Source organism: Pongo pygmaeus, chromosome 4 (genome assembly GCF_028885625.2).
Source record: "Pongo pygmaeus isolate AG05252 chromosome 4, NHGRI_mPonPyg2-v2.0_pri, whole genome shotgun sequence".
Taxonomy (NCBI): domain Eukaryota; kingdom Metazoa; phylum Chordata; class Mammalia; order Primates; family Hominidae; genus Pongo; species Pongo pygmaeus.
The window spans coordinates 65,882,201-65,909,429 of record NC_072377.2 but is presented as its reverse complement, the minus strand read 5'-3'; the positions used below and the strand labels follow the sequence as shown (position 1 = coordinate 65,909,429).

The 27,229-nt window shown below is 38.4% G+C and overlaps 1 protein-coding gene across 2 annotated transcripts in view; it reads left to right on the top strand.

Annotated features, from left to right (window-relative positions):
• DEPDC1B (DEP domain containing 1B) overlaps nucleotides 1-13,521 on the top strand; it is a 106,199-nt gene extending 92,678 nt beyond the window's left edge. For both annotated transcript variants that reach the window (XM_054488765.2, XM_063664838.1), the window contains exons 8-11: nucleotides 4,549-4,715; nucleotides 6,869-7,045; nucleotides 11,184-11,369; nucleotides 12,530-13,521. In XM_054488765.2, coding sequence (XP_054344740.1) covers nucleotides 4,549-4,715; nucleotides 6,869-7,045; nucleotides 11,184-11,369; nucleotides 12,530-12,691 — 692 coding nt within the window. In that variant the 3' untranslated portion in view covers nucleotides 12,692-13,521. The remainder of the gene's footprint in view (nucleotides 1-4,548; nucleotides 4,716-6,868; nucleotides 7,046-11,183; nucleotides 11,370-12,529) is intronic.
• The last annotated feature ends 13,708 nt before the right edge of the window (nucleotides 13,522-27,229 follow it).

Below are 27,229 nucleotides of genomic sequence, written 5' to 3'. Positions count from 1 at the left end.
TGTATGTGATTCATGTTGTATCTTCCTCCTGATGTTAGTTTTAACACTTTAAGGTAGTAGTAGCTATGACTGATGCCACTGAAATTTTAGTTCACTTGACTCCTCTATATAGCCCATGGATACCCAGTGTAGTACATTGATTTGGTTTTATGACTGTTGACAACATTTTCTGATTTATGGAGGTTGACTTGTCCACAATCGGTGAGAGCTGGGATTTAATCCAGATATTCTGGCTATAATCCCAATAAGAGATGGGTCATTCTTATCCTTCATTCATGTATTCATTCATTCATATCATTCATTCATTCATTCTTTACACAGAAATGTGTTGGTACCTATGATGTACCAGGTATTTTTCTAGCCACAGGAGGCATATCAACAAACGAAAATGATAAGAACCCCTACCCTGTGGAGCTTACATTCCAGTGGGGCAGAGGGGAAACAATGGCAGATAACATAATAAGTAAATTCTGTAGTATATTAGGTGGTAGTAATGTATACTTGGAAAAAAGTAAGCAGGTAAATGGAATTGGGCATAGCAATTTTATACCTCTTTGGAGGGAGAAATGAATTAATTTTTCAATTTTATCTCATAAATTATGTCAAAATAATAGGTTTTGTCCCAAGCCTTTCCAAGCAGGTAGCTTTGAACAAGTGTTCTGTTCTTCTCCTCTCTCCCCACTACTCAGAACATTGCTATAAAAGACAGCTAAATTACAAGATCAACTTACAGAGTCCTACTTAATTCATTATGTAGCTCAACTGTGATTCAAATCTAGTAGTGTTATAGACCTAACCAGTCCTTACAGTGGGTTTTCTCCCCAGTCTGGTAAACTGTATTCCATGCTCCAGCTGCAGGTGACAGGAACCTCATCCTTTCATGCTGCTCCTTTAGCTTTGGGAGTAAGCAACTCCCTCTCCCTCCACATTATCCAATATTGTGCAGCAGAGACTTCCTTCTGTTAAAGATACTGATAGTGGCTCCTCCACTGCTAGAAGCAGGAGGATGATCTTGGGGAAAGATTATGGATTTAAAGGAGGAAGAGATAGTAGCATAGGCTTCTGTTTTCACAGGAAATAGGAAGGTTGACAGTTGGAAGAAATTGTAGAGGAGTCCCAGCTGGGATCAGTGACAGGAGGGAGGAAAAGGGTCTCACAGGAAGGTTGAGTTATTGGGATGTTTATGAGTCAAGGATGGTGGCTTATCACCCAGTATGTAGGTTTCTGTAGATAAATTCCTGAGATGGATTTACGTATGTTTTCTTGCTTGATTTCTTTTTTGCTTTTTCTTTCTTTCTCCCTTTCCCTTTCCTTTTTCTTTCCCAGGGTATTGCTCTTTTGCCCAGGCTGGAGTGCAGTGTGCAATCATAGCTCACTGCAGACTCAAACTCATAGGCTCAAGTGATCCTCTTGCCTCAGTCTTCTGAGTAGCTAGGACCACAAGCATGCACCACTATGCCTATCTAATTTTTTAATGTTTTTGTAGGGATGGGATTTTGCTATGTTGTCCAGGCTGGTCTTAAGCTCCTGGCCTCAGGTGATCCTTCCATCTTGGCCTCCCAAAATGCTGAGATTATAGGTGTAAGCCACCATGCCTAGCCTCACTTAATTTTCATAAAGTCTGAAATTATTATCTACTGTAAGTTTGGCAAGCAACTGGCTGTTTAGAATTTAGTAATAATTTTTTGAAAAGATATAGTGGATATAATTTTTACATATTTGTTTAATAGCATCCTCACAAAGAAATTTTTAAATTTCTTTTATAAAATTCTGATTATTTTACAGCCCTGATGTACTCTTAATTTTAAAATATATTTCTTTTTTAATACATTATTTTTCATAAAGGCTTTATAATCAGCATGCTTTTATTTTTTAAAAAATATTGTACTACTAATATTGTTGCATAACTTCAAAAATTATCATTTAGTAGCCATATAATACTGGCTAATAATTAATTTAATATAATATAATATAATATAATATATAGTCTATTGATAAATAGGTATTTGAGTGTTTATCTGTTTGCCTTGTATTATACTAGGAAATGTGGCTTGCCAAAATAAATGCATTATGCTTTCAATTAGCTTGTAGTCTCATTCATAAAGCAATGTAGATACAATGCAGTAAGGATATCTGCCTTTGCAAAGGGATTTTTAATTTGGAAAAAGAAGGGATTCGTGGGACAGTGAGACAGAGGCTTTACAGAAAAACTAGATGGCTTTGTGGAGGAAGATTTTAACTAGTTATTACCAGTTCAACTGCTACATCCCCATTCAGACCATCAGCATGCTGTGTGTCTTCCTTTTTCCCTGCTTTCCCCTTGCAATCTATTTGCTCTACAGGTGCCACAGTAAAAAGCAATTCAGATCAAGTGACTCCTCTGTTCAGAACCCACCAGTGGTTTCTCAGGTCATTTATAATGAACCCCTCAGTCTTTAATGATATAGCCTACAAAGTTCTGCATGATCTGCCCCTTGGCTGCCTCTCTAACCTGATTTCTGACTTGTGTTTTCCTTACACACACTGTCTCTTGATGCTGGCCGCATTCCTGTACCTCACACACTCCCAGTATGCTCTCACATTACAATCTTTGTAATTGCCATTCCCTCCACCTTGAAAGTTTGTCTCTGCAGTATTTCCTTGGCTTGCTCTCATTTCCTTTGGATCTCTGCTCACATGTTACCTCCTTAGAGAGGGCCTTCCTGAAGATGATAGAAGTGTTTTTTTTGGAGCACATCCCCTCACTCCCCAGCTCCTCTCCAGTGTATTTTTCTCCATAGCATCTTGCTGCCTGACCTTGTATTTCTATATCTTTTTGCTTTTTATCTTCTAGAAAACAAGCTCCATGAGATCACACAGGGATTTTGCTTTATTCCTCACTGCATGTCCCCTCCTAATACAGTTCCCGGAATACAGGTGGGGCTTCATAAATATTTGTTGGGTAAATGAAAGAATATATTAAAATATTATCGTAAACCTTTTTTCTTTCCATGATTTGATGATGTGGAATTGAAAACAGGTCTACATAGATGATAATGATATAATCAACAGCATTCCTGAGTACGTCTAGGATCAGCACTTGGTCTAGAAAAGATCTGTCTTCTGCCCTCCTTTCCCGTCCGTGCACATCCACTGCCTTTGGGATCAAACCCAATCTCCTTCATCTGGCAGTCAGGGCCTTCTGAGACCTCATCTCTGTTGATCTTTCTAGCTTTACTTCTACCAAGTCATTCCCCTCATAACTACATGTCATACTGAGTGGCTTATAGTTCCCCTTCTGTGGCCCTTGCAGATATTTCTTGCATTGCTTTTCATTTGTCACTTATTTGTTTATGGGTTTCTCCTCACAGTGCATAAGCTCTTCAAAGGAACAGGCCTGGTATATCTTTGTATTTCTGGGATCTAGCACAGTTCTTGTATATTGTAGATGGTCAATAAATACTTATTCAATATAAAAGATGTTTTTTGCCTCCCAAAGACTAGTGGTAACTTGAAATAGTTGGATATAGGACAGATAAACTGATAGAAGCAGTTTTACCTCATTAGAGGGCTTGGATATAAGTATGTCCAGGGACAAATATAGTAAAAAAGAGAGCAATATTATAATATCCTTTAAAAAAAAAAAAAGAGAGACAGGGTCTTGCTGTGTTGCCCAGGCTGGTGCCATTATGGCTCACTGTAACCTCAAACTCCTGGGCTCAAACAGTTCTCCTCCTTCAGCCTCCTGAATAGCTAGGACTACTGGCATGTGCCACCATGGCAGCTAATTAAATTTTTTTTTTTCTTGTAGAAATGGGTTCTCACTATGTTGCCCAGGCTGGTCTCAAATTCCTGGCCTCAAGTGATCCTCCCATCTCAGCATCTCAAAGTGCTGAGATTACAGGCGTGAGCCACTGTGCCTGGCTAGAATATCATAACTTTTAGCAAAATCATACCTGAGATGAGGAAGGATGGCATATAACATGATTGAATCGGCACACTTAACTAAGAAAGATAGCCTAAGTGGAAGGAAGGGTTATTTGAAAGGCATTATTTAGAAAGAAGGGGAGCCATTTGGCAGTGGACTGACTTTGTGGGCATCAGTCCTTTATTTAGTCAGTGAGAGTCATGCAAGGTGGTGAGCCTGCTGATAATGAGGAAATAATACAGAGGGAAGCATTCAGGGGAGTGATGACACGTTCACGTTCTTGCTGTTTTGGACTTATTAACAACGTGAGTTGTTAGGTGAGTTGAGGGTTAGGGTAGTGTTAGCCTGGCTGCTCCTGGTTCGGGAAAGAGTGCTATGAAAATTGAGATATATCTGTCTAGTGTATGGGAGGAGAAAATGGCTGTATTTGGTTCTATATATTTGTCATGCCTGGTTGATGGTTTGTATTTTCTATAGTGATTTGTGAGTGACAATGGATCTATATTCAATTGACCCAGTATAGTTGAATATGTGAAAATATTTTATGTAATTTTACTAATATATATTTTGTTAAAATATGACCATATAGAATCTACTAGGCTATAGGTGTTGAAAGATAACATTTTTTTTTTCTAAATCAGGTTTGTTACAGAAGGAGAAAGTGGCAGTTGAAGCATTTCAGATTTGCTGCCTTCTCCTGCCTCCTGAAAATAGGAGAAAGTTACAGCTATTGATGAGGATGATGGCAAGGATTTGCTTAAACAAAGAGATGCCACCCCTGTGTGATGGCTTTGGTACCCGAACACTGGTAGGTTGATTTTTAACATCAGATATGACTTTTTGGAATGAAAGTAGACTGAGTAAGGTGTATTAGTTCGGGTGATCAGAGGGAAGTACAAACCAGGCTTGCTTAAAAGAGCCACAGTCAGTGTCCACCCAGACTTGTGTCGTGCTTTTGTTCTAAGTGTCTTAAAGAACATAATGAGAAATGGAGACTTGAGTAGGGGCAAACTCTGTAGAGAGATCTGCTACATCCTGTTCTCCCACTTAAAATTATTTTAAATTTATTATTAATTGACAAATAATAATTGCATATATTTATGGGGTAAAATGTGATGTTTTAATTTATGTATACATTATAGAAAGAATCAGTCAAGCTAATTAACAGATTCATTACCATACCAACTTATCATTTTTTTGTAATGAGATCGTTAAAAATCTATTCTTTTTGCAATTTTGAAATACACAATATATTATTATAATTGTCATCACCATGCTGTGCACTAGAGCACTAAGACTTGCTCCTGCTGTCTCACTGGATCTTTGTACCCTTTGACCATCATCTTCTATTTCCATGCCCCTGTATCCCCCAGCCTGTGGTAACTACCATCTAATCTCTGCTTCTATTGGCATATGTTTTTAAAGAGAGTTTATTTTAGAATTAACGTACTAGCAAAATCTCTTAATTTTCCTCAAAAAATGTCTTGGAGCAAAACTGGTGCTTCAGTGGAATGTATGTGCTTTCCATATCCTGCTAAACCACTGTGTACTCCCTGGGGATTCACTGGCCCAGTTTTAGAAGTAATAGAGTAAGATCAGAGGAACACTTAGTGCCCAGTAGGATTCTTGATCTCTATATTTTGTTGGAGTGAGTGGATGGTTAGAGAGGCTAATAGACCTTTTCGGAAAGCTGAAGAAAACTTTATATCTATTCTGAATATAAAATACATGTGCAAAACTTTGCATGCAGTTTCAAGGCGATCACAGAGTCCCTGGGGTCCATGGTCTCCAGGCAAAAAATTCTCTGCCTGTGTGTCTCTCTGTACATGTAAATGTAAGTGAAGATCATTTGCAGTGTGTTAATGAAGTCTTACTAAGCAGAATTACATGATTTTTTACTTAAAGATTTTGAAGGAAGATTGTCAGCAATAAAAGTAGTAGGAAAAAACAAAACAAAACAAAAAAAGCCAGTCCAAAAACAGTATTAAGAATGGAGTAGTTAGGCTGGGCGTGGTGGCTCACTCCTGTAATCCCAGCACTTTGGGAGGCCGAGGCGGGTGGATCACCTGAGGTCAGGAGTTCTAGACCAGCCTGACCAACATGGTGAAACCCCGTCTCTGTTAAAATTACAAAAATTAGCTGGGCATGGTGGCAGGCGCCTGTAATCCCAGCTACTCGGGAGGCTGGGGCAGGAGAATTGCTTGAACCTGGGAGGCGGAGGTTGCAGTGAGCCGAGATCACACCATTGCACTCCAGCCTAGGTTACAGAGCGAGACTCCGTCAAAAAAAAAAAAAAAAAAAAAGGAATAGTTAATATAAATTCTATGGAAATTATTACATGATATTGATGCTATAATATATTTTGCATTTCTGCTTGCCTGAAAGAGAGTCTCATCACTTAATGTACTTCTTGAAAAGTCCCATGGCTTTGTTCAAAGATGATTGTCAAATATACATCGAAAATCCTAGAGAAAATAAGCTAACTAGGAAAAGATGTAATGGTTGAGGCATGTGGACTGTGTTAGCAGTTTAAAAGAAATCAATAATGAAATTAGGATAAATAATAATTGACTAAATGGCTATAAAGTGCTTTGAACTTAATAGTGCTACATGATTCAAGTCATGGTGATAATGATTTTCAAAATTTGTTTTCATATATTTATATGTGTGTATGTGTATATATATATATATGTGTGTATATTTAAAATCATGCGTAAAAGGAAGTACCTTTAAAAATTGCTCAGATAAGCATCTCTCTGCAGTCTCTTAACAGGAAGATGTACATTTTGTTTGTTCTGGTTGTTGACACCATCAACCCATCTGAGATGGCTGGGTACTCCTGGTAGAATATGCACCCTGTGCCTTAGACTATTTCTCATATTTGCCTTTTGCAAATTAGATTGCACTCAGTTCAGAAAAATACTCGTCTGCGTTTACCCCCTACCCCGCTCTTTTTTTTAGATGGTTCAGACGTTTTCCCGTTGCATCTTGTGTTCCAAGGATGAAGTGGACTTGGATGAGTTATTAGCTGCTAGATTGGTAACGTTTCTGATGGACAATTACCAGGAAATTCTGAAAGTCCCTTTGGCCTTGCAGACCTCTATAGAGGAGCATGTGGCTCATCTACGAAGAGTCCAGGTAAAGGAGAGGATATTATCAGTCCTATAAAATTGGCAATATAAAGTCACGTAAGCTTGCTAGGCTTCTTGGGGCATTTTATTATGAGGATTAAGTGAATTAATGTTTATAAAGTACTTACAACAGGTCTTGGCACATAGTAATCCCCTGCATGTGTTTGTATTATCATTGAAAAGTTTACAGAATGCACATTTGGTTTTGTTATATCAATCCATGTGGCATATCTTTTATTGCTAATTCCTTGAATGAGTTTATTCAGAATCTACATATACGTACTGATGGAAATGATTTTATGTGCAGTAAGTGTCTTGATTCATAATTGCCCTGTGACCTAGTTTAATATTCACTTTTTGCATGAAAAAGCTAAGGCACAAAGAACTTAAATAACTTTGTTTAAGGCCACAGAGCCAGAATTCTGACTGATGCAGTCAGCCTCTGTAATCAGTGCTCTAAACTATCATTCCATATTGCCTGTCTGAAAATCATAGTACAGTAGGAGAACACTGGCATGAGAGCCATGAAACCCTGGCCAAATTCCTAGCTGTATCCTTTCTGTTGTGTGACTCTGGGCAAGTCCCTTAACCTCTTTGGATTTTACTTTCTTTCCTCAGGCGTTAAAATGGGCTATTCTTTCTTTATAAAGTTGTGAAGATTAGAACACTATACTTTACAATTCCTAGGATGAATTTCTGACAAATGTCAGGTATTCTTTGAAAGGTAGCTGCTGCTGTTGTCATGGTGGTTATATAAAAACAATGCAAAAGAAGTGTAATATATTATTATCGTGTGGACCCCAAAGTGGGGTTTGTATGTCAGCCTGTGGGAGCAGAAACCTGGTAAAGGCAGGCAGAAGGTCCACTTCACTCCTTCTGACTGATTGGACCTCTTCTCATTTGAGATCTTTTTGAGGCACCACAATTAAGGACCAGTGAACTGCCTCCTTCTGAGGTATTACAAAAATAATTAACTGTCCAGCTGTTTCTAGAAGGCAATTTTAAAGTTAAAATTTTTTCTATTTTTTTTGCAATTATCAACCTAACACATTGAAGAAACTTGGGAAATATAGAAAAAACACACCAAAAAGTATCAGAGTTACACTAAAATGTTCATAGTCAGTATTATAGTCTTTCAAATTTTTTTTTCTGTGTCTGTCTGCTGTCTATGTCCATGCCTACCTTACTTTCTTCCCTCTCTCCTCCCTCCCCACCCTCCCTTCCTTCTTCCCTTCCTTCCTTCCCTCCTTCCCTCCTTCCCTGCTTCCTTCTTCCTTCTTGCCTGCCTCCCTTCCTGCCACTTACGTTCTCTTAACAATGAGAAAAAAATTCCCCCATCATTAAATATTGTTGATTGGCATGAGAATGGCCAAGAGCACAGACTCAGGAGCCTTTGAATTCATGACATGCCTTTTGTTAGCTGTGTGACCTTAGGCAAATTATATAATATGTCTCTGCTTCAACATCTGTCCCAACATTTCTTTTTCTCATCTGTAAAATGAGAATAATAGTAGTTAATATTTACCTCATAGAGTTTTTCTAGGGAATTAAAACATGATTAAAATACATGTGGGCTTAATACATGTGAAATGCTCACAATAATGTTTATCACATTGTAAACCTACAATTAGTAGCTGCCTTTGTTGTTGGTATCATCATTATTGTTATGTTATTCCATAATAATATTATTGGCAACATAGTATTCCATAATATGGATATACCATAATTTATTTAAATGATACTTTTTGGTTGGTATTTAGATTGTTTCCATGCTTTCCCCCATTTTGGAAGCAGTATAGCAGTAAATATTTTTAAAGGTAGATTTTTTTTTGGCTAATCTGTGATTATTTTCTAAGAATAAACTTCTAGGGGCAGCATTGCTTGGCCAAAGGCCATGAACATATTTTAAGTATCGATAGCATATTGCCAAATTTAGAATGATCATTTCAATTTACATTTCTGTCAGTGGTATAAGAAAGTGAGTGTTCATTTCTTTGCCCCTTTGCCTAGTTTGGATATTATCATTAACACTTATATGTACCTTTGCCACTTGCATGGGTGAAAAGTGTAATCTTAACTGCTGTTTTAGTTTAATTTTTTTTCCTCTGATATTTTTATGAGCCAAACCTAAAGAAAATAAAAATGAACAGAAATACTTCCCCAAGTTTCTGCAAGGAAATGTTATAGCAGTGTATTAGTCTGTTCTCATGCTGCTAATAAAGACATACCCAAGACTGGGTGATTTGTAAAGGAAAGAGGTTTAATTGACTCAGAGTTCAGCATGGCTGGGGAGGACCCAGGAAACTTAACAATCATGACAGAAGGGGAAGCAAACACATCCTTCCTTCTTCATGAGGCAGCGGGAGAGAGAAGCACCGAGCAAAAGGGAGAAAAGCCCCTCATAAAACCATCAGATCTCATGAAAACTCACTCACTATCATAATAACAGCATGGGGGGAACCACCCTGTGATTCAGTTACCTCCCATCTCCCACAACAAGGGGATTATGGGAACTACATTTCAAGATGAGATTTGGGTGAGGACACAGCCAAACAATATCAAGCAATAACTGTGTTGCCCTGTATACTTGCTAGGTTTGTGTATTCACATGCATAGCACAGGCATATATGTAGTAACTTAGCCTTGTGAGCCCTTTGCTATTACTTGTAGTTCAGAAGGCTGAGCTATGGTGATTAATTTAACTGCAGGTAAACATGATCTTGTGAAGAGACACTGCAGTGTGCTCTGAATAAAATCAGTAGTGATTCACTTGTCCAGTTACTTTTTCTCTCTTGCAAGTACATATTAGAATTGCCAAGCACCTGTTCCATTCAGCACTCAGAACCTATAGATCTTTGTTCTTTTGATTAGGCTCCTAAGCCTCTACACTGTATCACATTTAGGGGAGTGCTTCTCTGAAAATGCAGTGTTGCTTGGATTATTCCAGTGATTGTTTTAGGACAGTTTCAGAGCTGACCCTGGGATACATTATTAGATAGGCAATGTTTTTGACACAAGCCTTCTATGATGCTCATCTGCAACCTTCTATTTCAAAGGACTCCAGGCTCTGAAATTAAATATTTTTAATGTATGTTCATTTACTCACAGGTCTTGGTTTCCTTTTTCCTCTTATTTCTCTCTTCTCCCTTATCCCTTCTGCAATGTCTGCAGATTTGTTGTTTTACTTGATTCTCATGGGTAAGATGTTAGGAAATGATTGTAGTACCCCTCTCTTCCTAAAAGCTTAGCTAAATGCATGCCACTACCATCCCCAAGGCATTGAGAATCACACTCTTCAGATGTGGGAAGGCGCCCAGATAGTTCCAGTGGATATACAGCATTATCAATGTTTTGAATCATTTTAGTCAATGTGTTTAATTTATGCTTGAATTTCAGATCTTGTTAAAAGAGGGAATGCCGAGACCAGCTCGGTCGTGGAGACCCTAACCCAGCGGCCCTAGAGGAATTAAAGACACACACACAGAAATATAGAATGTGGAGTGGGAAATCAGGGGTCTCACAGCCTTCAGAGCTGAGAGCTTTGAACAGAGATTTACCCACATATTTATTGACAGCAAGCCAGTTATAAGATTTACTAAAAGTATTCCTTATGGGAAATAAAGGGATGGGCCAAAATAAAGGGATGAGTTCTGGCTAGTTATCTGCAGCATGAACATGTCCTTAAGGCACAGATCGCTCATGCTATTGTTTGTGGTTTAAGAACGCCTTAAGTGGTTTTCTGCCCTGGGTGGGCCAGGTGTTCCTTGCCCTCATTCCTGTAAACCGACAACCTTCCAGCGTGGGCATCAAGGCCATCACAAGCATGTCATAGTGCTGTGGAGATTTTGTTTATGGCCAGTTTTGGGGCCTGTTCCCAACAAGGGCACAAGCTTTTTTTGTTATTGAAATGGCTCCTGGGTTTACAAAGGTAAAAATCCAGTTTAAAACCGTGGCTTTAAATAATAATATTTTGAAGTTATGGAAATACTTTTACTTTTCAATATAGAGTTTCCCCCAATCAAATTTTGAGGACTAACATGGCATCGCTACAGTACAAGGAGATATCCTGTATTTGATCTAAACTAATTCTTATAATTTATTTGAAAATATGCCATATTCTTTCACTACTAATCCTTTTACCTCAGATAAAATACCCAGGAGCTGATATGGATATCACTTTATCTGCTCCATCATTTTGCCGTCAAATTAGTCCAGAGGAATTTGAATATCAAAGATCATACGGCTCTCAGGAACCTCTGGCAGCCTTGTTGGAGGAAGTCATAACAGATGCCAAACTCTCCAACAAAGAGAAGAAGAAGAAACTGAAGCAGGTAAAATGATATTCCTTATAAGCCATTTTTTCTCCTCCCTACTGTTTTTATGTTTTTTTTTTAATTTTAATAGGCTTCATGTAAATCTCATCTTCTGAGCCATAGCAGTTTTCTAAGTATAATAGTTCATACATTCCAGAAGTCTCACTGATTTACACACTTGTGGTCAGTTTCCTAGATCTTTATTCTTCAGTGTAAATCTGTTACCATTGCCAAACTCTTCATTTATGGAGCTATTCTCTAATATTTGTCCTTTGTTTTGGTATGTGGCATGATGTGAATTAGCAGAGCATCTGCTTTAATCTCAGAGAAGCTATCAGTGAGGGTAGATTTCTTTTCATGTTTTCGAAAGGCAAAGCAGATGGAATTCACAGGTGTAAAATGTTTAGAGTTTAAAAGCCATTGGTTTTAGATAGCCACTATCAAATTAGTTTCTTGCCTCAGGTATCAGTACAAGTTTTTAGTTCCTCTTATGTTAGGGGACACAGCTTAGGGTTCCAGGGAATCGTTTTTAATTCACAATATGTTACTTTTGACTATTCATAAAGGTTGATCCATGATCAGGTGAGTGGTTTTTGTTTTTAAAGACTGAACTCTACATAGTTGGATTCAGGAAACACCGTACCTGTAGGATTACACACAGAGCACCAGAGTTCTGGGCTTCTGATCATATTATTCTCAGAGTAATTTTGGAGAAGAGTTTAGTGGTAAAGATCAACAGAAAGTATACTGCCTCTCTTTTAAGCTTTTCGCAAAGTAATATACACCAGAATATTCCCTCTTCCATTTGAGCAGAAGCTGGTGGGGCTGACTTGGAGAAACAGAAAAATGGTGAAATGTAATTGGGCCAAAATTTTATTTAACTGTGTAGAACAGAAGTTATTTTGAAGTCAGAGTTACTTGTGAATATTTAAAAAGTGAGGTCTATTTATAGTTGGCAGTGGGGGGAATTTTAAGAAACATTATTAAAAGGGGAACTTATTTGAAGCTTAGATCAAAGGAAAGATGGATTAGCTCTATAGAAATTGGAATGAAATGTTTTAACAAAAATAAACAAAAACAGGAAAATACAGGCTCAGAAACTCTTAAAATTTGGCTGCCTAATTTTATTGGCTTTTATGTGTCTTTTTTTACTCTTCTTGGACCATTCATTTTTTTAGTTTCAGAAATCCTATCCTGAAGTCTATCAAGAACGATTTCCTACACCAGAAAGTGAAGCACTTCTGTTTCCTGAAAAACCCAAACCGAAACCACAGCTGCTAATGTGGGCACTAAAGAAGCCTTTCCAACCATTTCAAAGAACTAGAAGTTTTCGAATGTAATAATACTTCCACAGCAATAGGCACTAGAGACCACTGTTGTTGTTTTGAGTGAATGGTGGTTAGGAGAAAGACTTTGGTGGTGGAAGAAAGAAAAGCATAAAACAAAGACTACTGAAATACATAGATAAAGATTGCCTTAGTTTTTAAAAATGTTTAGCCATTAGTATTTTTATAAAACTCAATGCTATTTTTAAAGTGTATACATTGGTTAAAATTTATGAGTCAAATATATAGTGATAATGTTAACATGTTTGTAATTGCTACAGAATTTAAGGGTATTTTTATCTCTTTGCTTTCTTTTTCATGGTGTTTATTAAATAATTGTGTATATACATCCTAGCTACTGGTATCTTTATTATAGCCTTAAGACTTAAAAATAGTGTGTATACTTGAATAAGAAAGACACTGGGTACTGTTACTGTGATGCTATTGACTTAGTAGCCAATTTTGATTTCTCCTGTATAAATTCCAGGTTTTATTGCTGCAGATAAATTTTTTAATGTCTTATATTGTGATAGCAATGCTTTTATTGCAGATTTATTGGTTGTTATGACAGATTTTACTAAAGCTAGTGTTTTTATAACATATATATTAGTTGATGTTTACCTATAAGTGGAGTAGATTTTCATCTGCCTGCAATGGTATAATTTCAGTCTTAGGTAAAAATGGAAAGTTGAACTGGATAAATTCTTTGGGTACCCTTAGACCTGTGATTCTAAGTCAAACGCAAATGGGTTAAATAAAATGAGACTACTTCCTTTATAAATATATTTTCATCCTTTTGAAAGTAAGTGAAATGTAAATAAACTTATTTTTTTTTAAAAATGCCATTACTCGTGTTTCTTTTTTGGCATTTATTTAGATCAGTTAGAGAGCATCCTCAAATGCCTTTGCCAGTGGTCTTCATCAGTCATTTATTTCTATGAGAAAATGAAAAGTAAGATTTGGGCTTTTGTACTGACTGGTCTTTAGGCGAGCACTTTGCCAATTTTTTAGCATTGCTTTGTCCTTTTGTAAAATTGTGGTGCACTTGGATTATGGAGCATCTGAAAGTCTTCCTCTGAGTGCAATTACCCAAAAAGCTGAGAGCAACACCTGCTAATTGGCTTACAGTACTCCTTGGACTGATTTGTCCTTGCACTTAAGATTTGCTCCTGTTCTCTTGTAGCAAAATACCTCCTACATCTGATGCAGATTTTGCTTTTAAAAATGGACCAAAGTATTCCTATTGGTTTGGGTACCACCTTACATTCCAAATACGTAATGTAATGGGAGATTTTTAGTGTTTCAGGATTCATTCTCAGACTTTGGCATTCTGTTTAGAGCCAAGAATAATTCTTCTTTTTGCTCTATTTTCACTCCGAGGTAGAGTCTATTTTTCAGAATCTCTTTTCCTGTTGCTTGTCTTTGGAAGTATATGTGGTTGTTTTCTTTCCTTTTTTTTTTTAAGATTACTTTTTAAAAAAAAATAACATACTTATCGAGAGATCATAAAACATAAGCACCAATTAAGTGTGAAATTGATGAATAGATAATAGCAGTTATCCAAAATGGTTGTCCCAATTAACACTCCCATTAACAGTGTATGAGAACGCCTTTTGTTTAATATCCTCACTAAAACTTGCTATCGTCAGAGTTTGAAATGTTGTCAATGTGGTGGTTATTAATAGTGTCTGATCATGGTTTTATTTTGCATTTCCATGATTATTAATATGGCTGAACATTTTTTCCATTTTTTTGACTTTTTCGTCTTTGTACAAATTTTGGTATCAGTTTGTCAAGCCTACACACACACACACACACACACACACACACAGAGAGACAAACGCTCACCCTGTTGAGTTTTTTTTTTTTTTAATTTTGATTGCATTATATGTATAAATCAATTTGGAGAGAATTGTTGTCTACAATATTAGGTCTTCTAGTCCATGACCATGGTTTACCCTTCCATTTATTTGAAATAAATGAGAAAAAAGTTGTTTTTTTCTGTGAAGATTTACAAATCTTTTGTTAGATTTGTTCCCAAGTATTTGATACTTTAAAAAAAAGTATCAAAATTTTCAAAGAACATAGTACCCATTTCTTGTTTCAACAGTTACTCAGCTGATCAATGTTGATGTTTAATTCTTTTGTAAATGCTGGTGTAAAATTTCCTTATCGTGTTTGTTGCTTGTGTATGGTATAAAACTGATTTTTCCTGAGTTTTGTTTACAGTGAACCTTGCTAGACTTGTTAATTCTAAACATTTAGTATGATTCTTTTGCATTGTCTACATATTAGGAAAAAAACAGCTTTTGCTTTTCTGTTCCGTGGTGGACAGCATCTATATTGTCCTCAGTGATCCTTGCCTCCTGGTATTTAATGCCTTGTGTAATTTCCTGTCCTTGAGTGTGGGTGGAGCTAAAATGACACATTTCTAAGTAATAGAATACATCATCAGTGATGGGGTATCACTTCTGAGATTAGATTCCAAAATTCTGACTTCCATCTTGCTTGTCTTCCTTCTTTTTTTTTTTTTTTTTTTTAAGCCAAACGGAGCCAAATAATTTTCTTTGTTTTGGTTTGGTTTGGTTTGGTTTGGGTTTTTTTTTTTTATGAAGTATTTATTGATCGTTCTTGGGTGTTTCTCGGAGAGGGGGATGTGGCAGGGTCATAGGATAACAGTGGAGAGAAGGTCAGGAGATAAACACATGAACAAAGGTCTCTGGATTTCCTAGGCAGAGGTCCCTGCGGCCTTCTGCAGTGTTTGTGCCCCTGGGTACTTGAGATTAGGGAGTGGTGATGACTCTTAAAGAGCATGCTGCCTTCAAGCATCTGTTTAACAAAGCACATCTTGCACCGCCCTTAATCCATTTAACCCTGAGTTGACACAGCACATGTTTCAGAGAGCACAGGGCTGGGGGAAAGGCCGTAGATCAACAGCACCCCAAGGCAGAAGAATTTCTCCTAGTACAGAACAAAATGGAGTCTCCTATGCCCACGTCTTTCCACACAGACACAGCAACAATCTGATCTCTCCTTCCTTTCCCCACACTTCCCCCCCTTCTTTTCAACAAAACCGCCATCGTCCTCATGGCCCGCTCCCGATGGTCACTGTCTCTTTGGAGCTGTTGGGTACACCTCCCAGACAGGGCGGCTTGGCAGAGGCGCTCCTCACCTCCCAGACAGGGCAGCCGGGCAGAGGCGCTCCTCACTTCCCAGACGGGGCGGCCGGGCAGAGGCGCTCCTCACTTCCCAGACGGGGCGGCCGGGCAGAGGCGCTCCTCACTTCCTCCCAGACGGGGTGGCAGCCAGGCAGAGGTGCTCCTCACTTCCCAGACGGGGCGGCCGGGCAGAGGCGCTCCTCACTTCCTCCCAGACGGGGTGGCAGCCAGGCAGAGGTGCTCCTCACTTCCCAGACGGGGCGGCCGGGCAGAGGCGCTCCTCACTTCCTCCTAGACGGGGTGGCAGCCAGGCAGAGGTGCTCCTCACCTCCCAGACGGGGCGGCCAGGCAGAGGTGCTCCTCACCTCCCAGACGGGGCGGCCGGGCAGAGGTGCTCCTCACCTCCCAGACGGGGCAGCCGGGCAGAGGCGCTCCTCACTTCCTCCCAGACGGGGTGGCAGCCAGGCAGAGGCGCTCCTCACTTCCCAGGTGGGGCGGCCGGGCAGAGGCGCTCCTCACTTCCCAGACGGGGAGGCCGAGCAGAGGCGCTCCTCATTTCCTCCCAGACGGGGTGGCGGCCTGGCAGAGGCGCTCCTCACCTCCCAGACGGGGCGGCCTGGCAGAGGTGCTCCTCACTTCCCAGACGATGGGTGGCTGGGCAGAGGCACTCCTCACCTCCCAGATGGGGCGGCCGGTCAGAGGCGCTCCTCACATCCCAGACGATGGGCGGCCAGGCAGAGATGCTCCTCACTTCCTAGACGGGGTGGCGGCGGGGCAGAGGCTGTAATCTTAGCACTTTAGGAGGCCAAGGCAGGAGGCTGGGAGGTGGAGGTTGTAGCGAGCCAAGATCATGCCACTGCACTCCAGCCTGAGCAACATTGAGCATTGAGTGAGCGAGACTCCGTCTGCAATCGCAGCACCTCGGGAGGCCGAGGCAAGGCAGATCACTCGAGGCCAGGAGCTGGAGACCAGCCCCGTCAACACAGCAAAACCCCGTCTCCACCCAAAACACAAAAACCAGTCAGGCGTGGCGGCACGCGCCTGCAATCCCAGGCACTCGGCAGGCCGAGGCAGGAGAATCACAGGAGCCCGAGGCAGGGAGGTTGCAGCGAGCCGAGATCATGGCAGTACAGTCCAGCTTCAGCAACAGAGGAAGACCGAAAAAAGAAGTAGAGGGAGACGAAGAGAGGGAGAGGGAGGGGGAGGGGAAGGGGGAGGGGGGAGGAGGGAGGAGGGAGGAGGGAGAGGCTTGTCTTCCTTCTTATTCTCTCCCTGGCTTGCTCTGAGGAAAGCCAGCTGTCATGTTGTGAGCTGCCCTTTCAGAGGCCCACCAGGCAAGGAACTGATGTCTCTAGCCAACAGCCAGCGTGGACATGAAGCCTGCCAACAGCTTTACGAGTGATCTTGGAAGTGGATCTTCCCTTGGTCAAACCTTGAGGTGACTCTACCCTAGCTGACACCTTGATTGGAGACTTTTGAGAAACTCTAAGCTGGAGGACTTAGCAAAGCTGTGCCTGGATTCCTTATCCACAGAAACTGTGATATAATAAATGTTTATTGTTTTAACCCACTTAATTGAAGAATAATTTGTTATAAAGTGACCTAAATACAACATACTTTCCAATCTCCATACCCTTCCCTCCCTTCCCTTCCGTCCCTTCCCTCCCTTCTCTCCCTTCACTTCCCTCCCTTTCCTCCCTTCCGTCCCTTCCCTCCCTTCCCTCCCTTCCTTTCCTCCTTTTCCTACCTTTCCTTCCTTTCCTTCCTTCCTTTCCCTGGCTCCCTCCATCCTTTCCTTCTTTTTTGTCTCAGGACACTGGAGATCTTAAGTACAGCAGTTCCCTGGTTCCCATTTATCTGCTGTTTCACTTTGCACAGTTTCAGTAAGCCATGCTCAACCACAGTCAGAAAATATTAAATGGAAATTTCCAGAAATAAACAAGTTTTAAATTGTGTGCTGTTCTTATAGCATGATGAAATCTTGGACTGTCGTGCTTTGCCCACTCTGAAAATGACTTATCCCTTTGTTTCATGGATCCATGCCTGGTAGACCAGGTGCATTGTCAATGAGCAGTAATATTTTGAAAGGAATCTTTTTTTTTTTTTTTTTGAGCAGCAGATCTCAATAGTGGGCTTAAAATATTGCGTAAACTATGCTGTAAACAGATGTACTGTTATCCAGGCTTTGTAGAGCACAGGCAGAGTAGATATAGTGTATTTTTTAAGGGCCCAAGGATTTTTTGAATGATAGATGAGCATTAGCTTCAGCTTCAGGTCACCAGCTGCATTAGCTCCTAACAGGAGAGTCAGCTTGTCCTTTGAAGTTTTGAAGCCAGACATTGGTTTCTTTATAGCTATGAAAGTCCTAGATGACATCTTCTGCCAATAGAACGCTGTTTTATCTACAGTGAAAAGCTATTGTTTAGATCACCGTAACAGATGTAATAATAATGAAAAACCTTTGAGTATTGTAAGAATTACCAAAATGTGACTCAAAGACACGAAGTGAGCACATTACTGTTGGAAAAATGGCAACAAGGGACTTTCTTAATGCAGGGTTGCCACAAACCTTCAATTTGTAAAATATGCAGTGATCTGGATACAATATACAATATAATCTGTGAAGTGCAATAAAACCAGATATGCCTGTATATATAGTGTTCAATACTATACGGTTTCAGGGCCAGGCATGGTGGCTCATGCCTGTAATCCTAACACTTTGGGAGGCCAAGGCGGGCAGAATGCTTGAAGCCAGGAGTTTGAGACCAGCCTGGCCAACCTGGTGAAATTCTGTCTCTACTAAAAATTCAAAAATTAGCCAGGTGTGGTGGCGGGCGCTTCTAGTCCCAGCTACTCTGGAGGCTGAGGCACAAGAATCACTTGAACCTGGGAGGCAGAGGTTGCAGTGAGCCCAGATCACACCACTGCACTCCAGCCTGGGTGACAGCGTAAGACCCTATATCAACAAAACAAAACAAAACTATATGGTTTCAGGCACCTATGGAGGTCTGGCATATCCCTAGCAGATAAGAGGGAGTTACTGTTTAATGTGGAATAGAGTGGGGATCGCAGCAGCATCATCTTGCTCCTAATTTCAAAGAGGAAGTTTTTAGCATTAGAGTATTTGTAGATACCCTTTTATAATTTTAAAAGAAGTTATTTTCTATTTCTATTCTATTGTCAAAAAATTTTTATTGCTTGTTTTAACTGTAAGTTGATGTTGAATCTTAATCAACTACCTTTCCTACATTTGAGGATTTTATAAGTTCTATCTTTTAGTCTATCATTGGGGTTATATTACATTAATTGATTACTAATATTAAGCCACTTTGCATTCTGGGAGTGGCATAAATCTAATTATGATGTATTATCATTTGAATATGTATATCTAGATTCTGTTGCTAATATTTAGTTTACAGTTCTTGTATCTATGTTCATGAGTAAAATTGGCCTGAAAATTTTCTTCTCTTACTATCTTTGTTGACTTTCTGATCAAGGTTATAAATTAAGCTGAAAATTACTCTCTTTTTCTATATATGATTGGAATGATTTCTTTCTTGAATCTTGGGTGGAACTTAGTTAACTTTTAAAAAATAAATAATGTAATTATGCTGAAGTCAGAAAAATGGTTTGTATAATTTCAGTCTGAGATTTGTTGAGACTTGTTGCATAGCCTAGTATATGATCAATTTTTGTTAATATTCTGTACACATGAAAAGAATATGAATTTTGCAGTGATTACAGTTTTTTCTCTATATATAAAATCTTGTTTAAATTTCCTACAATTTTACTGATTTATTTTGCCTGTATATATGTGTGTGTGTGTATGTTTTTTTCCCCCCTTTTCTTTTTAGAGACAGGGTTTCACTCTGTTGCCCAAGCTGGAGTGCAGTGGTGCAGTCATAGCTCACAGCAACCTTGGCCTCCTGGGCTCAAGTGATGCTCCTGTCTCAGCCTCCCAAGTAGCTAGGACTAATTATGCTCAGCTAATTTTATTCAAATTTTTTAGAGATTTTGTCTTGATGTGTTTGTTACCCAGACTGGTCCCAAACTCCTAGTCTTAAGTGATCTTCTCACCTTGGCTGTATTTATATTTATTACTGAGAGAATTATTATAGATTTCTGATTAAATTCATTTTGAATTTTCATATTTATCTGGTGGACTGACCTTTTTATTTATCACTATAAAATGTCATTCTTTATCATTAGTAATGTGTTTGTCTGCAGTCTTTCTGTATTATATTTTAGGTGTATCTCTTATAAACAGCATGTAGTTTATGTTTTAAGAAGCCAACTTCACAGTCTTTATTTTTAATTGTAGCATTTAGACAGTTTAATATGATTACTCTAATTTTAGGTATAAATCTACTCTAATTTTGGGTAAAAGCACCTTTACTGATGCTTTCTAACTAATTGTCTTCACTTTCTTGCCTTTGTTTGGATTTTGGAAATAATTTCATGATTTCTCCTGCTAATTTGAAACCTATGCACTCTGTTTCTAATCTTCTTGTTGGATTCCCTAGGAATTGTGTCTTTTACACTAACATATCAAAGTTTAAAGTTAGTCAGTACCTTTTCCATCATCTCAGACTATTTAGGGACCTTAATGCAGTAAGAACACCCTTCCAATTAGATATTATTATAATGTATTATGTTTTATTGCTTTTTAAACTTCATAATATATTGTTGTTATTTTATGTAGTCTTTGTTTACTAGACTTACCCATGTATTTTACCACTTTTTTTCTTCTTAAAGTAAATTCTTTAGAATTTATCTGCAGTAAGGGATTACTTTGTTTTTGTCTGAAAACTTTTTAAATTTTGCCCTTATTCTTTTTAACAGCTTTATTGAGATATAAGTCACATAACCATACAATTCACCCACTTACAATGTATAATTCAGTGATTTGGGGTATGTTATATATTTTTTTAAGTTGTGGTAAAATATATATGGCAGAAAATTTGTATTTTAGCCATTCAGTGTACAATTTAGTGTAAAGAATGCCATCATCGTTTAAAGATAGTTTAACTGTAAGTTATGGACTAAATGTTTGTCTCCCCAGAAAACCCATGTGTTGAAATCCTAACCCCCAAAGTGATGGTATTAGGAGATGAGGCCTTTGGGAGGTGATTAGGCCAAGAGAGTAGACCATGAATAGAATGAGTGCCCTTATAAAAGAGAACCCACAGAGCTCTCTTGCCCTCTTTCTATAGTGTGGGGATACAATAAGAAGTCAGTAGTCTACAACATGGAAGAGAGCCCTCACCAGAAATGGACCATGCTCACACCTTGATCCTGGACTTCCAGCCTCCAGGATTATGAGAAATAAATTTCTATTTATAAGCCACCCAGTGTATGGTACTTGTTATAGCAGCCTGAACTGACTAATACACTGCGTATAGAATTCTAAGTTGATAGCTATTTTATTTCCATATACTGCAGTTATCCCTTTGTTGGCTGGCTTACATTATTGCTGTTTAAAAGTCAGCTGCCACTCTAGATATCACTTCTTTATCAATAATGTGCCCCTTTCTTGGCAGGCTGCTTTTCTCTCTCTCTTTCATGGTCTTTCATTGATGTTGCTATATCTTGGTGTGTACTTTTTAAATAATTATCCTGCTTGGGATTTCTTGAGCTTCTTGAATCAGAAGTTTGAGGTCTTTCATCAGTTTAAATATTGCCTTTGTCACAATCTCTCCTCTGCTTTTGAATCTTTAATTAAATGTATGTTAGATCTCACTCTATACTCTGTCTCTTAATCTCAACATATGTCTGTATTTTTGTGTTTCTATGCTGCTTTCTGGATAATTTCTTCAGAATGTTCTTACATTTCAGCACTTCTAGTCTCCTGTTCAATTCATATGTCCACTATTATGGATTTTACATTCATTTTACTGTCCATTTTACAGCTCAGGAAACTGAGGCTCAGTCAGGTTGGGTAATATCCCTAAGATTACTCAGCTTGCAAGTAAAATAGATGGCAGTCAAAACAAGCACTGTCTAACTGCAAACCCCAGGCTCCTGACTAATGTGTTGTATAGTTTCCAGTGAGCAATGTTTTATGGTTTTTAGCACATTTACTTTGGATACTTATGTATAAGCTCGTTTGTCATTTTTCAACCTATACTTTAAAAAATTTAAGATCTGAAATTTCTTTTTGATTTGCAGCATTTTCATTGTCTTAACCAGCTTTTCCAAATTCACTTCCAATTTCTTTTGGTCTCTTTCTACAAATATATGCTAAAGATTTTTCATCGCATTTTCCACAAATTCCCACAAAAGATACTGCAACAGTGATGAAAACAAAGTCTTTCTTTGATGCACTGTAGACATAAGCATGTATTTGTTTTATTTTTAGGTATGATTTTTAAAGTATTTTTCATTTTTATGTATAATTGCTTTTATTTTTAGGTATGATGAGTCAAAAATGTCATAGGGAGTATCATTGCCCTAAGAGACTCTGGTAAGAAATTTATCAAATGAATGTTCCATACAGAAAATTTTAAACGAGTACTATAGCAAATTTTCAAGGTTGAAGACACTCTGTGTATGAGCAGGATGATGGAATTCAGCCATTTCTCATTTTTATTTCTCACACGTCTTTGTGTTCCTGCATCTGCCTTCAGGGAAGTCATGTCTGGGAGTCTGGCAAATTTAATAGACATATGGGTCACGACTTAGCACTTATGTTATCCAAGAGTCTGGTTTTGATTCCCACATATAGAAGAGAGTTTCTGCACATTGTTATAGGAAATATAACTTTTAAAAAGCTGATGTTTGTGAGCTGCTTGTGTACAGGAAGAAGAAACTAAAAATGTCTTATGTTTGGAAAGTCACAAAAATCTTAAATCATGATTAAAAGAGGAATCAGTAAAAATGGTCCTTAGTTATATGGGTGTGGCTGTGGTAAATCATTACTTTTACCCTCAAGAACAAAAACCTACATATGTCAAAGACCTAGGGAAAAGTAAGAGTTTTATTACCTATGAAAAATCAGTATTTAGGAGAGATTCAACTGTATTTATATTGATCATCATAGTATTTTGAAGTACTCACTTCAGCATGAAACATAGGAAATTCTGATTTTACAGCATTTGCAGTCGTGCATTTTCTTGTTTAAGACAATATAACTTGCAGAGTATAATACCTTGACATCATTGGGTCTTCCAAACAAGTTGCCATAAAACATAAACTATGATTATTGAGTCTTAAAGAAATTATTTGCTCATGGGTACTCAAGTGATTTGAAAGTTGGGATCTAAGACCACATTAATAAACAGAATTTGCTACTTTGTATCAACTTGGAAATATATTTCTTATTTAATTTTATAGAACAAATATACTTCCTGTGATAAGTGGAGGATATATTTATTAACAGTGTAATAAGTACCCTCTGATGAATTTTTTCAGTGTCTAGTTAACTTTAACGTTTAAATTTTCAATTTGAGGAAATAAACTGGGAACAATGGGACAACAGGGTGCTAACCCAATAAAAAAAAGTCACTTTCAGTTTGTTAGTGCATATTTATGTTGCAATGTAAGTTTCATAATTAAGTAGTGAATCTAAGTTAAAATTCTATTTACAGTTTTTGCAAATTTCACCTTAGAGAATTGTTGAGTGAATTGTTTGCTTCATTTGAGGATGTAGAATAAATTATATTTTCCATAAAATGTCACCAACAGTGCTTATTTCCAAACAAAAAATAATTATGTATGTGGCTAGGTCTGCTCACTTTGTAATGCCTCTTTTGGGGCTCTTCTGTCAGAACTGAGGACACATAGTATCTAGAGCCTTTTCTAGAGAATATAACAAAAGCTTTTCTCCCTTTTCTAGCCCCCACAAATTTTACATCTTGCTGCTAGTGTATCTTTCAAAGTAATAACAAGGTAGTCTTCTTGAGTAGTTTATAATGGATTTCTTTCTATGTTTAATAAAGCAAATGAAACTTAATTTTTAAAAAACTGGAGGACTAAAAATTATTTTCATGAGAACTAAGTAAAATATAATTAATATTTGTATTAGTCCATTCTCATGGTGCTATGAAGAAATACCTGAGACAGGGAAATTCATAAAGAGAAGAGGTTTAACTGACTCACAGTTCTGCATGGCTACAGAGGCCTTAGGAAACTTACAATCATGGTGGAAGGTGAAGCAAACACATCCTTTTTCACAAAGCTACAGGAGAAGAAGTGCCGAGCAAAGGGAGAAAAGCCCCTTATATAACCATCAGATCTTGTGAGAACCCACTATCATGAGAACAGCATGGGGATGACTGCCCCTATGATTTGATTACCTCCCATTGGGCTCCTCTCCTGACACGTGGGGATTATGGGAACTACAAGTCAAGATGAGATTTGGGTGGGGACACAGCCAACCACATCAATATTTATAATTGATGCCATTGCTTTTGGTGTTTTAGACATGAAGTCCTTGCCCTTGCCTATGTCCTGAATGGTAATGCCTAGGTTTTCTTCTAGGGTTTTTATGGTTTTCGGTCTAATGTTTAAGTCTTTAATCCATCTTGAATTAATTTTTGTGTAAGGTGTAAGGAAGGGATCCAGTTTCAGCTTTCTACATATGGCTAGCCAGTTTTCCCAGAACCATTTATTAAATAGGGAATCCTTTCCCCATTGCTTGTTTTTCTCAGGTTTGTCAAAGATCAGATAGTTGTAGATATGTGGCGTTATTTCTGAGGGCTCTGTTCTGTTCCATTGATCTATATCTCTGTTTTGGTACCAGTACCATGCTGTTTTGGTTACTGTAGCCTTGTAGTATAGTTTGAAGTCAGGTAGCATGATGCCTCCAGCTTTGTTCTTTTGGCTTAGGATTGACTTGGTGATGCGGGCTCTTTTTTGGTTCCATATGAACTTGAAAGTAGTTTTTTCCAATTCTGTGAAGAAAGTCATTGGTAGCTTGATGGGGATGGCATTGAATCTATAAATTACCTTGGGCAGTATGGCCATTTTCACCATATTGATTCTTCCTACCCATGAGCATGGAATGTTCTTCCATTTGTTTGTATCCTCTTTTATTTCATTGAGCAGTGGTTTGTAGTTCTCCTTGAAGAGGTCCTTCACATCCCTTGTAAGTTGGATTCCTAGGTATTTTATTCTCTTTGAAGCAATTGTGAATGGGAGTTCACTCCTGATTTGGCTCTCTGTTTGTCTGTTATTGGTGTATAAGAATGCTTGTGATTTTTGTACATTGATTTTGTATCCTGAGACTTTGCTGAAGTTGCTTATGAGCTTAAGGATATTTTGGGCTGAGACAATGGGGTTTTCTAGCTATACAATCATGTCATCTGCAAACAGGGACAATTTGACTTCTTCTTTTCCTAATTGAATACCCTTTATTTCCTTCTCCTGCCTAATTGCCCTGGCCAGAACTTCCAACACTATGTTGAATAGGAGTGGTGAGAGAGGGCATCCCTGTCTTGTGCCAGTTTTCAAAGGGAATGCTTCCAGTTTTTGCCCATTCAATATGATATTGGCTGTGGGTTTGTCATAGATAGCTCTTATTATTTTGAGATACATCCCATCAATACCTAATTTATTGAGAGTTTTTAGCATGAAGGGTTGTTGAATTTTGTCAAAGGCCTTTTCTGCATCTATTGAGATAATCATGTGGTTTTTGTCTTTGGTTCTGTTTATATGCTGGATTACATTTATTGATTTGTGTATATTGAACCAGCCTTGCATCCCAGGGATGAAGCCCACTTGATCATAGTGGATAAGCTTTTTGATGTGCTGCTGGATTCGGTTTGCCAGTATTTTATTGAGGATTTTTGCATCAATGTTCATCAAGGATATCGGTCTAAAATTCTCTTTTTTGGTTGTGTCTCTGCCCGGCTTTGGTATCAGGATGATGCTGGCCTCATAAAATGAGTTAGGGAGGATTCCCTCTTTTTCTATTGATTGGAATAGTTTCAGAAGGAATGGTACCAGCTCCTCCTTGTACCTCTGGTAGAATTCGGCTGTGAATCCATCTGGTCCTGGACTCTTTTTGGTTGGTAAGCTATTGATTATTGCCACAATTTCAGATCCTGTTATTGGTCTATTCAGAGATTCAACTTCTTCCTGGTTTAGTCTTGGGAGAGTGTATGTGTTGAGGAATTTATCCATTTCTTCTAGATTTTCTAGTTTATTTGCATAGAGGTGTTTGTAGTATTCTCTGATGGTAGTTTGTATTTCTGTGGGATCGGTGGTGATATTCCCTTTATCATTTTTTATTGTGTCTATTTGATTCTTCTCTCTTTTTTTCTTTATTAGTCTTGCTAGCGTTCTATCAAATGGGATCTAATTAAACTAAGGAGCTTCTGCACAGCAAAAGAAACTACCATCAGAGTGAACAGACAACCTACAAAATGGGAGAAAATTTTCGCAACCTACTCATCTGACAAACGGCTAATATCCAGAATCTACAATGGACTCCAACAAATTTACAAGAAAAAAACAAACAACCCCATCAAAAAGTGGGCGAAGGATATGAACAGACACTTCTCAAAAGAAGACATTTATGCAGCCAAAAAACACATGAAAAAATGCTCATCATCACTGGCCATCAGAGAAATGCAAATCAAAACCACAATGAGATACCATCTCACACCAGTTAGAATGGCAATCATTAAAAAGTCAGGAAACAACAGGTGCTGGAGAGGATGTGGAGAAATAGGAACACTTTTACACTGTTGTGGGGACTGTAAACTAGTTCAACCATTGTGGAAGTCAGTGTGGCGATTCCTCAGGGATCTAGAACTAGAAATACCATTTGATCCAGCCATCCCATTACTGGGTATATACCCAAAGGACTATAAATCATGCTGCTATAAAGACACATGCACACATATGTTTATTGCGGCACTATTCACAATATGAAAGACTTGGAATCAACCCAAATGTCCAACAATGATAGACTGGATTAAGAAAATGTGGCACATATACACCATGGAATACTATGCAGCCATAAAAAATGATGAGTTCATGTCTTTTGTAGGGACATGGATGAAACTGGAAATCATCATTCTCAGTAAACTATCGCAAGGACAAAAAACCAGACACCGCATGTTCTCACTCATAGATGGGAATTGAACAATGAGAACACATGGACACAGGAAGGGGAACATCACACTCTGGGGACTGTTGTAGGGTGGGGGGAGGGGGGAGGGATAGCATTAGGAGATATACCTAATGCTAAATGATGAGTTAATGGGTGCAGCACACCAGCATGGCACATGTATACATATATAACTAACCTGCACATTGTGCACACGTACCCTAAAACTTAAAGTATAATTAAAAAATAAAAATAAAAAAATAAAATTGAAGTACTTCGATTTTGATTAGTGTAGACTAATACAACATGCGAATGTAGGGCCTTTTGCTCACTCTTCCCACT